Source organism: Penicillium coprophilum (genome assembly GCF_028826855.1).
Source record: "Penicillium coprophilum strain IBT 35676 chromosome Unknown utg000005l_segment0_segment0, whole genome shotgun sequence".
NCBI classification, from domain to species: Eukaryota; Fungi; Ascomycota; class Eurotiomycetes; order Eurotiales; family Aspergillaceae; genus Penicillium; species Penicillium coprophilum.
In genome coordinates this window covers 534,274-548,450 of record NW_026622724.1, presented here as the reverse complement: position 1 = coordinate 548,450, position 14,177 = coordinate 534,274, and the positions used below count along the sequence as shown (strand labels likewise).

The window sequence follows — 14,177 nt, the reverse complement described above, 5'->3', positions numbered from 1 at the left end:
TGAAAAATGATTTTCTTATTGATTCATTATTTTTCAGATTCATAAGGTAGTGGATGATCCTATGGCTATATTCCCAGATGCCTCGAAGACAGGGCATGACTTGCCACCGCGCCAAGGCTCGGCTTTTGTCACTCTGTAACTCACAAGGGTCCGTCCGTTCATTTTTCATAGGCATCGGAATTGTATGTAGTGGTCGGTGCCCAAGCAGACCTTAAAAATGTTGTGGAGTTAGGAATGGAAATGTGTTTGAGCTACTGGACTAGGAGATAGACGAAGAAGACTGAAATATTTTGATAGAAGCTATAACAAAGCAGGCGCTAATCCAATTTTCTTAGTATCTCCTATGAATATTTGTGAAGGACGATGCGAAAAGGTCCAGAAGTCAACATACGGAAACCTCTAAGCTTATTAACTGGCCCCTGACTTAAATGAGTATGACAAAAAGGTCGACAGAATGGATAAACTCAGGGTCTGCCTCGACCTCGACTACAAACAAATGGCGGAGGGCGAAATTATTGTGGCTCTTGGTAGATATTTGATTGAAATCGGTACACACAACAACTCTTGTAGGTATTACAAAAAATGGTTAAGAGCCAGATATGTGGGCTGCCGACATATAAGTTCCATCTGTTCATTATTTAGTATAATTTCCTTAGGGCCTTTCGTAAAGTATTCACAAAGCATTCTAAAATTTGACCCCCCAAGCCCATCCTTTGCAAATGCCACGAGACACGATGAAGGCAATGGTAGACGTAATATAGAGCACGCCTCCAAAGATAATCAGCCCGTAATACTCCCCATTGTTGTGCTGTTGGATAGCACCTGCAATAGGGAGAGCAATGAGGGTACCAAAGGAGACTAGCGTCCATGTAGTTCCAACTCTCTTTCCATAGTCTTGGATTTCGCAGACCTGTGAAATACAAACCGGTGCAATACTGATAGCCGACCCACTCCAGAAGCCGAACAGCACAGCGTAGCTGATGACAATTCCCAAGCTGTCGGGCTCGACCAGATCCCCCGATAGCCAAAGGATGAGCGTAAACAGGGAACACATCAAGCAATTCACGGTCATAACGTTGAAGCGACCCAGCCGATCAGCCACCAGTCCTGGTAGAAATCTTCCAAACACAGCACCGAGATTAAGAAAGACAAGGATCGCATATGACATTTGTTCATCGAAGCCGGCATGAAGTGTATAGGACGTGACATAGGTGATTGGAATGAAAGCGGCAAATTCAGCAAAGAAGACGGCCAACGTCGCAGATCCGTATTTGATATCTTTGAGGGCCTTAAAATCGAGGGATGCGACTGCTTTCTTGGGGGGAAGTCTGGTTCGGACCATGAGGCATGCAATTGAGCATAACACTGCACATACGAGTGCGATGATTCGAATTGCCCATGCAAATCCGATGCGGGGAGCCGCAAAAAGAATTATCAGGGGAAATATGCAACCCCCAACGCCTCCCGCTGTGCAGGCCACTCCAGTTGCCCAACCACGTCGAACATTGAACCAATGGCCAACAGCCGCCAAGGGAGGCGTGAAAAGTGTGCTTGCTGATATTCCACCAAGAACGCTGAATGACAAAAATATCTGATAATATTCTTGTTGACAGTTAGACTTTATTTCTTGCTCGGGGGTGCGTGAACTGGCGATGAAGATATTGCAATAAGAGAAAGGAATAGATATGAGAAACGCACCCTGACTGAAGCTCAAAAAGATTAATGAGAGTACTATCCCGATAGAGCCCGGAAGCACCACATATAGTGGTCCATGGGAATCAAGGATCCCACCTGAAGTGCTTGTTAGTTCAGACTGCATTCGATGTGGCTGGAAGATTCATACCAAATTGTGCACCTCCTAAGAAAAGAAAAAATGTGTATGTTCCATAAATCCAACCGATACTTGACTCAGAATAATCCTTGAGCTGATGGGTACTTGTCCAAGGTTGCAGAGCTCCCAGGCTATTTAAAAGTCCCATAGAAGGCACCATCGCACACCATGCCCCAAGGACTACAGACCAGGCCTTCAGGCCTCCTTCGGGGTATTGATCAGGATCTGACTCAACTGGTACAATTCGAAGTGAATCGGGCTCTTTAGAGGCGATGTCTTGCATTTTCAAGGTAATGGGAAGGAGAAGGGCTGTCTAAAAACGAAACGAGAAGGAGAGTTATAAGTTGATTTCAATGTGATTCACAATTTGAAGTATATGGTCACAATTAGATGCCCGTTGGATTAGAGACCATCAGCTCAAACCTTGTCAGGGTCTAAAATTCAAATTTACCCCCAAATTCCCAAATTTCTAAAAGAAAAAAAAACGCCTTATCTTTGAACATCGGTCCCACCAAAGGCTTTAACCTAAAGCAGAATGTAGTGGGTCTCTATATCTTTTACTCCGTAGATATTAGATACTCGATGCTATTCGGTTTATTAGCCTGATATATATTTAGGGTATCATAAGACTTTGTCAACAGTTTCAACAAATTTTCACCTATAGCTCCTCCATGCAGATATTCAATTGCCCTATGACTCTGCGGCTACCATAGTTCCTGATGTCTCTTTTCCGCGATTGACAGCAGATTAATATGTAGCCCCTAAGAATCATTCAGGCCTGATTAATCCAAAGCTGCAGTGACAATCGCATGGTCCTACTATCACTGCAGCGAACAGAAGTAACAAAGCCGATGACCCGAATCAATAGCAAAAATGCTTCGCCGCCAGGCATGAAAAGAAGGGATGGGAGAAGAAAGAATTTAAATAAGCTAATAGCGAATGCAAAGGGTAACCAGAGCCACGATAGGAACCAGTGATAGTAGATTGAACAGTGTCGAAATGGGAAGATATTTGCATCCAATATCTATGGTGTAAGTCGAGGTGATAACGGAAAGGCCCGGGTTGTGCGTGGATTTGCGGGGTAGATTCGTGACGCCTCCGTCTACTGTATGTACGGACCTAATCATAACTAGCGCTGGAATCAGATATCCGACCCATGGCCGCTATAGCTACACCTTCGCAACAGTATAACATACAAACTACCCTTACCCGATTGGAATGAGCGTTATGTTCAACATTCCAACGAACAGGCCTATGTATAGTTGCGCGGCTCTACCATGAGGGCGAGCTGTGAAATAAATTATCAGGTAGATCAGTAGGCATAGTTGCTGGTTAAAAACCTCTTTCTCTCAACGTCAGATATTTTGTTGCCCGGTATAAGATGTTGACCCCTAGACAAATGCTAGCCGAGGCTTTGCCTAAAACAGCCCCGCTTATAAAGTTTTGGTTGAGATAAATACATTTGAAATCCAGTAACTAGGTTGGATACCGTGAAGTACTGCTAATCAGCCAAAGTTATATTAAAAGGGAGAACCTGCTTATGGACCGAGACTAGCCATTCGAAGACCGGCTTCTATGGATGCTGTTGCTGATTCTTCGAAGTCGAGCGGAAAAAGCAACTGACCACTGACAATTTTACCAATATGCGTCCGTCCAATCCGCTGGCAGTCTTTCCTAATCTGTGACATTAAAATCTCAAGGAATTTGAGCGGGCTCTGACTGAAGCCTGTCTTCGCTCCAGGGAAACCTCGTTTGATGAATCCGTCCGCAGCGACAACAAGACCGGGCGGCGTTTTCACAGATGCCACCCCCAAGAATTCACAAACGTCCTTGTACTCGGAGTACGATCCAAGGTACAGCTGCCCAGAAAACAGGTTGAGCAGGATACGGAACATATCTGGTATCTCAATTTTGACAACATCGTCGGGGACCGTGTATAAATTTAGTCTATCCAAAGACTGAAATCCTCGGCTTTGGCGTGGGGCATACAGATGAAGAGTGACGACACGTGATTTTCGTATCTTGGGCATCAAAGCGTTGGCCTCGTAAGGGCTGATGATCATCATGCGCAACTGAGGTGTTCCGTCGTCGACAACATGGTTTCGACTTGTCAGGACCCATCTGACAGGACGTTGGAAAGCATCAGCAATGAAGTGTGAGCCTGGGGGAAGTCTTGATGGTCCTAACGAAGTCGTTGGAAGCTAGTAGACTAGATGGGAATTGAGATACGTCCAGAAAGCAGGCGGCGGAGGTGTTGCGCAGCGTGAGGTATGCTGGCTCATAGGCCTCGGCAGACCTTACAAGAATGCCTGTAGTGACAAATGAAGATATGTGTGGATGGATATAGTGCGTTTCTGGTGTAGCACTTGGAGGCCTCTGAATCTGGCGCTCACTTTGAACTTCCGGTGCGAGCTCGCGCTCCTGTTCCTCTTGAAGGGCGGACGAAGTGGCGAGACCTTCAAACTTGCGGCAGCGTTTCCAAATCAAACTTAGATTCGGGCTAGCATCTGAAGGAGAGGTAAATGACGGCCGCGTTTGATGACCAGGTCGGTATCGCTGTTCAACAGTCTGGCATTCGGGCTCGAGAAATTCCTGGGCTTGTCTCGGTGTCAGATCAAGACAATCATTTTGGCGGTAAGCTTGCCACAGTTCCTGTTGGCGCTCGAATCGTGTGCCCTGGATCGCCCAAAGGGGGATACTGTGTCGGCTGTCAATCCAAGTCTCGGAAATGGCCCAGAGAAGCACGTCCGCGACAGTGATCTGAGAATCCTTGTCCTTGCCACTTAAGGCCAGGATATCGGACTTGATCTCCTCGGGAACGTAAAAGACCACAGACTGTCCGTGGCCCAATTTTCTCATTCTCATACACGCTGGAGTATAGTCAGTCCTGGCTTTGCCTGATATGAAGAATGCAAATTTCGTACCTTGAACCAATTTGTCCTTTGTGATACCCGGACCCAGTGTGACCGCCGCACGATAATTAGACGGGAGCTTCAAATCGATCCCTCTAGTATGTGCTTCGTCTAGGAAAACAAAGCATGCTTCCATCTGTCTTGCAAATGGTGAAATTTGCAAAAGTTCAACACGTCCAGTTCGATCCAGGACGCAGATATCGTCTTTATTGTTAACAAACACCACCGCTTGGATTGGTCCTTCTTTTCGGAGCAGTTTGAGCCAGCGGGCCGCCAAGTCATCGTTACTGAGCTCTAGAATCTGTGCGCCCACATCAAGAATTACCTGGACCGGTGGACTCTGATCCAATACCAGATCCAATATGATCTCGGCATCTGACTTGCATGGCTGGACGTGCTGTGGAATACAGGCCACGGAATTTTCTGGCTGCAACAAATATTCCAGCACCAACGCATTCGTGTGGTTTTGCTCCGGCAGGTCGAGTTGCGAGACGCTCAGCGGTAGGGTTTCTCGTGAATCATTCGTCCCACTAAACCCTACTGTAGGATGTGTTTTAATATCCCCAATATCCCAGCCAGACGCAGACAATTTGTCAGGAAACTCCTTCATCTCTTTCGGGAATACGACGTGTGTTAAGAAGTAGTCGACAGTAGCTTTGGAGAACCGTAGAGCGGGGAACACATGATCGGTACAATGAGACCGGTCATCCAGATTCACTCCCACAAGCTGCTGGTAGGCAGGGGGAAGCCTAGAAGCATCCTTCGCCCACTCTTGATACTCTGCACTGGCTTGGTCTGACCTGACCAGATGATTGAAGGCGAGAAATATATCGTCGTCGCCAAGTCCAGCATAGTAGTAATTCAGACATGTCAACAGAATCACAACATCGGGATGGCTGAATTCTGACCGAAGAGAAGGGCTATCCTTGGCTCGATATGGCACACAAAGTCTTGTCGGTGGATTTCGGCTCCTATCAACCCCATAGTTGACGCGCCATCGCTTTTTACCCAAGCAAAAGGCTAGAACACCCCCGGCGAGCAGACCCCGTATCAACAGCAGGGTTGCCTGTGTGCTCTCTCCCCAAAATCCTGCGGAATTCTCGCACTCCACCGCCGCGATTTCGTCCACCAGGGGCTCAGGTTTTATAATGTAGATGTAGACGGCATCTCTGACGGGCTGGGCCTGCCTCGAGATTGACAGAGAGCCAATATCATTCTCGCATATATGCCTTCCGACGTATTGGACCAAAGCTTTCTCAGCATCCTGTTTGAGCAAACGTATCCGTGGAAAACCGCCGTGCGGCTGCTCGCTCACTTCAATGGAGTCGGGAAATTCAGTATGGACGCGACCAGCATAATCTCGAACCAGTTGTAATAGCTCTTGTACCACAATCCACCGTTGCGGGCTGAGCTCGACGGGACGTTGAGATCCCATGGTATAGATCAATTCAAATTTGACGCTAAAGTTTTCGTCGCTTTCGTCCACAATGTCCCGGGAGTTTTGTTGGAAGAACTGTAACGTGCGAAGTAGAGACCGGCCCACGGCGCATTTACCAGCAATAAAACACTCAAGGCTCATCAATTTCAAAGATAGGATATGCTCGGGTTGAACGAGCAAGACACCGCCCTGCGACATACACTCTAAACACATACGTTCAATCTCCTCTGCTTCGGCTTCTCCGAATTTCAGAGAGCGTGTAATGGGCATATGATACACACGCCGACCCAAGAGACCACCCAACTTTGTGACCAGCATTTGAAACATTTGTCGTGATTGCGGCTTAGCCACAAGCACACGAACCAGACAAACTCCATTTGCAAGATTTGCTACCACCATAGGAACAATGACTGAGGATTTCCCCTCGCCCATATTCAATTGCATGACGGCATTCTTTCCTGGGACAAAGTGCCTCATTGTCGCCGCAATTTCCTCCTGAATACCTCTTATCAGGATCCCGTTCTCTATCTCCAGCAGAAGAGTCTCTGGGAATTGGATTGGCTGCCAGTTCGTATGTCCTGAATTTTCGAGTTCTTTCAGGAGTTCGTCCGGGTGCTTGAGAAGGCGAGCTAGTCGTTTCGCTCGCTGCAATTTAGTGATTGAGCACCCGTAAGCGATGAAACATTTTTTCCAGTTTAGGTCTAGTAGACCCCATCGATGGCGCGACAGTTGCTCCAAAAAAAGGACTGGTGACAGCCTTGGGTACTGCTGCAGTTCCAGGGCTACTGCGATTACCTTTGCCCTGAAAGGATGCATCGTCCCTGACCAGGCGGTCTTATCACGAGGACAGAGCTCAGACACAAGTGATCGATAGACCCTGTCGACATATTCTTGACAGGATCCAAGATAGTCCAAAATAATTGTCTCCAAAACTCCTTGAGCCATATTGATGTGCTTTTCTTGTCTGCCATCTTTCAACGAAGCAACACTGCTTTGTAACTGCCCGACATAGTCTTTCTCGTACTTAGATTTAGCTTGCATACCCAAAGAGTTTAGCAAAGCCATCAGTATAGGAGCTGGAGGTTGTCCTGTCGATGATGTAGAGACAAGGTCCCTTAATTGCGGTTCTTCAATGTCGATGATTGGCTGCGGGCCGAGTAGGTCATCAAAGAGCACAAAGCCACCTTTTTTCGGCGCACTTCGAGGTGGATGTGGTAGCTGGTAGGGTTGAATCTCGACCTCTTCGATCAGTTGACGGCAAGTGACATTCGCAATGTCGGTGAGGTATCGCTTCAGATCTCGATTGTCGAACCAGATACTGAACAATTTTGAAACTTTCATCATCATCTCCTGTGCATCAAAGTAGTCATTTGATGTTGAATTTGATGGTGAGGACGGTGATCGGGTGGGCCACTGGCGTTCAAAATGTAGTAACAAACTTTCCTTAATGGTTTCCCGATTTTGATTCCGAAGTCTAGCCCTGCGCGACTTGAATCTTCGAACTGTCTCATTTGGTTCTGGCGCAAGTCCTGACTCTGGAGTGACTTCACGCTGTGCCGAATCGATTTGATGGCTAATTGAAGATTTGATCATCTTAACTCCTTCTTTTGGCAAAAACAATGCGCTGGTTGGCAGATGGATTGAGGCCAGGTCATGAATCACAAAAAGCGAAACAATGGTCTCAAGGGCAATCATATCAGCTTCATCCGAGAAAGCAAGGGCTGCAAGCCAGATCATGAGCTGGAATTTGCCGAGGCGGCGGGTTTGTGAGCACGCGAGGTGGTGTATGCTGCACCAATTGCTGACAAGGAACTCTCTTGATTCTAGTATCCACTCAGCATCGTACCTCAACCTTCCCGTGTCCAATGGAGTATGAGGGCCATGAGCCCCGGTGGGTAAAGAAAAGAATTGCCAAAGATGCGAGGTCAACTGTTTAGATTGTAGTTTGCGGACAGAAGGGATCCCTTTGTAAAGCATCTTGCAAATGGAAAAGCTTCGAGACGCTCCAAAAGATATCCGATCCTTGTCGAGACTGTTGTACATGCTGTCGTACTCCTGTGTATGGCCGTCGGCGCCGAATCCTTGGGCGCGGAATGAAGATGTGCGGATTCGCTCCCGCAGAAACAGTGCTTGCTCCACATGTGGAAGTGACGGGTGATTCAGCTCCGCCCCAAGTTGAAAAATTCTCATGCGACGATTTTGGTCCAGTATATCTGCGACTTCCTCGCGAAAGCCATAGTGCTGAGAGAGACAGCCTAGGCCTTGCCGCCAGTGGATGCTCTGCATCACTTTCTCATTATTAGGATAGTATCTCCTGGCAGGAGTGAGAGATGCGATGTTCTTGAGGAGTTCAATGTGCTCTGTCTGCAGGCGATCAAAAGACCTCAGGGACGCGGACCTAAGTATAGCCAGAGCCTGCTCGGTACCGGTCTTCTTGGTAAGTGGATCTGGTAGGCAGAAGGACGTAAGAGCATGCAAGTACGTGAGATATAGCTTGCTCTGTAAGCTTCCATTGTCCAAAAGCCGTCCGAGCTGGCGATCGATATGATACGCATGGATGGTGGTCACAGGTTGCCAACCGATCTCGACACGAACGTGGTTTTCATCTCTGGCCCAAGATAAAGCTCCTTCAGGTATGAGGACCACTTGATCGTAAGACTCATGGTTCGTGAGCAGAAGCGTGTTGCGTAGCCCAATCAATGAGTCAAAGTCTTGGTCACTATTGACTGACATGCCGGGATATTGTCGAGATTGGATCGTAGAAGACTGTGACTTGAGGATAAATTCCAATCGAAGGCGCGGTAGCTCAACATGTAGACTCGAAGAGGCCTCATGGAAAATACAATGCACCTTCAAAGCCTTTTCAATCGGCTGAAAAATATTGGATATTACTCGGGCCGTTTGGCACACGGTGCTGACCAAAATCGTTCCGTTCCTCCTGAGTCTCCAGGGAGCTTGGCAAGAGCTTCTCTGGAGCTGCCAGTTTTGACTGGAAGACAGCCATGGCGCTTCCAAGGGTCGGAATTCCACCAGGTCCCCTGAGACCGAATACCAGTGCGCATAGCCTTCCACGAACTCATCTGGAAAAACTCCAGCAAAAAGTCTAGACGGAACCAGTTGCCAGACTTGCTTCCCACCCGTCACCGCTTTGACTGACATGTCGGAATCAGTGGACTCTGGCACGGCCTCTCTTCCGAGGTGTACCGTGTATCCCGAGTACTGCTTTTGACACGAAAATTGCATCCCCGGTGTGTTGCTGGGCATTACGTCCAATTGAGATTTCCCAAATAAGCTGCGATATGTTGGATGATTTTCATACTCAGAAGGCAAACGTGCAAGCGGGAGGCCATCCACAAGGAGCTCTCCAGTCAAGAGGTTGTAGTGCAACAACATGTCTTCGCTAAACCCAGACTGGCCGGCAAACCGAGTGAACAACCAATATGTAACGTCTTTTGACACCCTGGACCACTTAGAGGTCTTGTCATAGGCTGCCCAGGCTGCGTCGATGGCCAGGTCTAGTCCTGGGTTCTTGCATTCAACGATAAGCTCTGCGAGAATAACATGGCTGCGATAACTCAGAACTTGCCACCGATGATACAGTAGCTGGAGCAATGAGCCTGATTCAATTGGCAGAGAGTTCCTGCCGTTCCAAATGACTGAACAGCACTGCAGAAAGATTGAAACATCCGCCGAGACGGCGAACATAGGGGCAATGGTTTCTGCATTGAATGTCTCTATGCATACCAAAGCGATATGAACGCTCTTTGCAATTAGACTGCTTTTATGTGTGTCATCAATAGTCTCACCGGCTTTCGTTCTCACAAGATTGACCCAGTGGAAAACAGATCGGCGGAGGTTGTTTAAACGCCGGAGGCACATCGCACAGACTTTTTGAGAAGGAGACAAAGACAAAATTCTCAAAACCAGCCGAATAAGACTATTGAGCCCGTGTATGGTCTCCCAATTTTGCTGGATCCTCCCTAATGTCTCTTCAATTCGCGAGAGTACTTCGACTGTGAATACCTCGTCGCACAAAATCGCATGACCTTGTCTCAATGTCGTCCCTGCTTTGGATGGGCCCGCTTGATTGATTATCTGAAGCACAAAGATTGTGGTTTCGATTTTTTTCATGTCCACAGATGGCATTGACAGTTCCAGCAGGATATTTTGCCATTGGATCTCCAGTCCAAGGGGCATAGTTGCAAGGGCCTTGTATTCCTCCAGTGACATGTCAGCAGGGGCATCGCACTGTGTTGCAATGACAGTATTTGGTGACGGGCCATGTGGACTTATGGCAGGTCGAAACAGAAATTGCTGCAGCGCTGACACGTTTGCCGGCAGCCTATAGGTGCAGGAAGTCTCTGTTTCATGAGTCCAGTCAAAGTCGCTCACAAAACATCCGAGAACATTGTCAAAGTATTGAAAGTGAAGTCCATTGTTTAGGCAGACATCATTTTCCGTCACATTGAGAATTAACCTGTCGCGTCGATGAGTTCTCTCGTGAGGCTTATTCTGAGAAAGAAGACTGATTCGCTGGTTACGCCCCTGGTTGCTGAAGAATGACGAGAGACCTCGATATGTGTGTGGACGATGCTCTGCTCTGGGCTGTTCTTCCACAGCATACTTCATATTCAAACACCGATGCAGGAAAAACAGCGTGGTGTCACGCCAGCTTCCAAAGGGCTCGGGTACTCGAAGTTCGAAGACAGTAGCCTTGGCCCTTAGCCAATCGGTCGGCAGAGGCCACTCATGTATGCTGATTTCAATCGACTCGGCCTGCTTCTGATAACGCTCTCGAGGGCAATCGCTGCGGTGGACTCTTTCCCGAAGCCCAAGTCTCTTATCCACAATGGTTTCGACAAATTCACATGGTGTTTTAGAAGATAATGCCATCAATTCCCGGTAACGTTGCTGCTTTTCCCGAAGCTCGGCCTTTTTCTTCTTCCTCTCCTGAGTGGCATTTTCTTCAATGGCTGCAAGCAATTGCTGATGTTTGTGGGACTGCTCGAAGTATCGAACAGCGAAGCAGGAGGAAGTCCCGAATTCTTGGAAATTTTTCGGGCCATGGTAGTAAAGGCGAGCCCGACGTCGACTCAGATACATTTCAGCACACGCCAGCCTCTCCATGTGCGTTCGAAAAGGCAGCAAAAGTGATTGAAAGCAGTCAACTGGTATACATGCGTCATAGTCTCTCAAGGTCTCATGTAGGTGAATCGCGGATTTGTCGCAGGCAATCCACAGCTCTAAGAGGGTAAGGAGCATGACTGATGTGGCTTCGGGGTTGTCTGCATATGACGAAGACGCTTTCTCGAAGTATCGAACCATCAAAGCAGAAAGTTGACCACAGGTTGCTTCCTCGCTCTGATGAATTTCCAGCCATGCATTGAGATCCGAAGCAACCCAATCCTCAAAGGCAGCAAGGTTGTACGCTTGATAATTAGAATCGTGTGAATCGAGGTGATTTGGAAGCTCTTTTCGTTGGTATTTGATGAACTTCGGTTGCGGCTGGAAATTTTCTCTGCACGGGCGTTGGTTGCTTCGATTTTCTATGCTTTCGAGGTAGCGGTCAAGGCAGGGGAGCGCATATTGAATATCTTGACGGAAGTTCAAATCATGCAGCAATGGCAGGTCGACACAATGGCGATTTTTTCTCCTAATATGAGTCCACTGGTCTTGAACTGCGCTGCTTGTACGACTCAAGATTTCTTGAACTGAGGTGAACCAGGCAGGCACAACCGCCAAGTCAAGCTTCAGCAGTCGGCGAACAATCTTGGCATTCATAAGAAAGAGAGTCTCGGAAGGTACTGCAATTGGAGCTCTGTCAACTATCGAGGTCATGAAGAAGACCATGAATTGTTTGTACAGATCGTCCAAGCTCCCTTCTGTAGACAGTCTGCGAAACACTAGCTGCAGTGTCACGCGTACCAGGAGCCATAATGCAGATCGGCGCCACGGCGATTGGCAATCACGCCACATTACTTCCTCGCGAGTGTTCTTCTGAATCTGTACAGACGCGATGTCGGTGCATCGAGGACGAATAGTCGACATGAGAAGCTCTGTCACCATTTTAGGATGCGTGGTGTCCCTAGTCTCATCGTGCTCCTGTCTAGCTTTCTTGACTCTTGGCTTGGTTCCTGCAACGGGCTGGTGACTCATTCTCGAAATTGTTTGCGCCAGGACTGCTTGGAACCCAGGTTCCTCGAAAGTTGCCCTATTCATAACCATGGTCGGACCCGGGAAAGCACGGCGCAGCCGTCCCAATGTTGCTATAACGGCTTCATTGCGAGCTGACAACTCAAACGATTCGATGTGTACCGCGTCGTTATGCCAGTAAAGGAGGATTCCTGCATTTTGCTCGCGAACATGAATTGGGAGGAATCCGCCTACAGCCTAGTTAGAAATGAGCACCATTATTTGCGTTTTGCAATTCTTACCCCGAGCTGGTAGTTCTGCCAGACTAAATTCGAGCTGCCTTTCATCAACGTACCCATGAGGGCTGTACGTTTTTCTTAGGCGAGAAACCATCTCAGTGGCCTTACATACGATAGTAGTATCTGCAGTCGGAACGTAATCGCTGAAGCTGCGAAGAGCATCAACAACGCTCTCGAGGAGACAATGTTCTTTTGGCACGTTGTAATCTTCTGCTTGGGGAACCTTTGGTGGGAGAAATATGTGGTGGAAGAGGTACAATGTCTCCTCTAGCGTCATTGACTTGGATGCAAGAGAACCCTCCATGACGAAGTAGAGGTTGAGAGGGGAGCGAATGCCGTTGGCGTTTGACTGAATGCCAGGGAACCGAGTTTTGGGACCAATGTACGCTTTGTTGGGTTGCGAGGAGATGCCAAAGAGACGCTCATGAACATGGGAACACCTTTAAATATCAAGAAGCTGAATCCTTCCTGTAGAAAGCAGTATAGCCTTTGATTTTCACTGAACAGGGCCTTGCATGATGCTTTCTACCACAATCTGCACGAGCAGAAGATTGAAACATACAATGTGAGTGGTGCTTATCATTCCGTCTCGGCTCTCCCATAGGTGGAACTCATCACTCTGACAGAAGGGGCTAAGCAAACCCCCTATGGAGACTTCCGCTATTATGTTGACTATTGTCGATCTATGATAAAAATTGTGATCATCGTCGCAGTTTCCGTTTTGTATGGAATTCAGCTTCAATCCAACGCTCATATGGCATTGAAGGTGTTCCATAAGTCTTCTACCACAAATTTCTCAACCTATGATCAGTCCATGAAGGCCCGCTGAGAACAGTGACTCCACGGCCCTTTAATAAAAAAAAAGCGTATCATTGTTTCGTGGCTTGATCGAAAAGGAGCGAGACACAGTATGATCAGGGCACATACTGCCCAACAACCCTGGGTTTTCCACTGCAAGATAGGACCCAATGAGATTCCCTTACACGATAAATTTCTTGCATGACAGGCCTCCTTCGTAATGCATAATGAGGCTCCCGCATTAAAAATAAGCTAATATCCATTTTGGGACAATCGAGCAGTCAGCCACAAGCGGACCATAAGTTGCGGACTCACCAAGTTGTAGTACAATAGCTAATTGAATGTTTTTCCTAGATATTAGAGGGACTCAAACAGTGGTAAAATTGACCATGTGGTCAAGTACTAATGACTGCTTCCGTTTCAGTGACTAACGCACCTATTGTAAGTCGAGACCAGGGGCCATGAAGGTTATGCTGTACGTTCAATTGCTATTGTTATGTCATGATAATTGATAATTGATAACCGGATATGCGGGCTCGTGTGCAAGTGTCCCAAATCTTTTCCGTATTTATTTCAAGTGTTTTGAACGGGGGTTTTCGTCATGGCATGAATATACAACCTTAGAAAAAGGGCTTTCTGACTCAAGGCACATGGTCTGGTCTGCCTCCTGCATAGCCAATTCTGCCTCTCGCATATTCAATTCTGCCTCCTGCATCATCTGGTCTGCCTCCTGCATGCCTCCCACATGATTATTATCGGCCCTTTCT

General features: G+C 47.6%; 3 protein-coding genes across 3 annotated transcripts; all 3 read right to left on the bottom strand.

The window, feature by feature from the left end:
- Positions 1 to 685: 685 nt before the first annotated feature.
- Positions 686 to 2,114, bottom strand: N7500_007779 (putative oxalate/formate antiporter; the record flags this gene model as incomplete). Its single annotated transcript, XM_056678923.1, has 2 exons — positions 686 to 1,791; positions 1,844 to 2,114. The coding sequence occupies 2 exons, from the start codon at positions 2,112 to 2,114 to the stop codon at positions 686 to 688; spliced, it is 1,377 nt and encodes a 458-aa protein (XP_056529295.1).
- Positions 2,115 to 3,369: 1,255 nt separating this feature from the next.
- N7500_007778 (uncharacterized protein) lies at positions 3,370 to 3,894 on the bottom strand (the record flags this gene model as incomplete). Its single annotated transcript, XM_056678922.1, has 1 exon — positions 3,370 to 3,894. The coding sequence occupies one exon, from the start codon at positions 3,892 to 3,894 to the stop codon at positions 3,370 to 3,372; it is 525 nt and encodes a 174-aa protein (XP_056529294.1).
- Positions 3,895 to 3,973: 79 nt separating this feature from the next.
- Positions 3,974 to 14,146, bottom strand: N7500_007777 (uncharacterized protein; the record flags this gene model as incomplete). Its single annotated transcript, XM_056678921.1, has 4 exons — positions 3,974 to 4,701; positions 4,756 to 12,564; positions 12,616 to 13,052; positions 14,061 to 14,146. 4 exons carry the CDS (start codon positions 14,144 to 14,146, stop codon positions 3,974 to 3,976), a joined length of 9,060 nt encoding a protein of 3,019 aa, XP_056529293.1.
- Between the last annotated feature and the right edge of the window lie 31 nt (positions 14,147 to 14,177).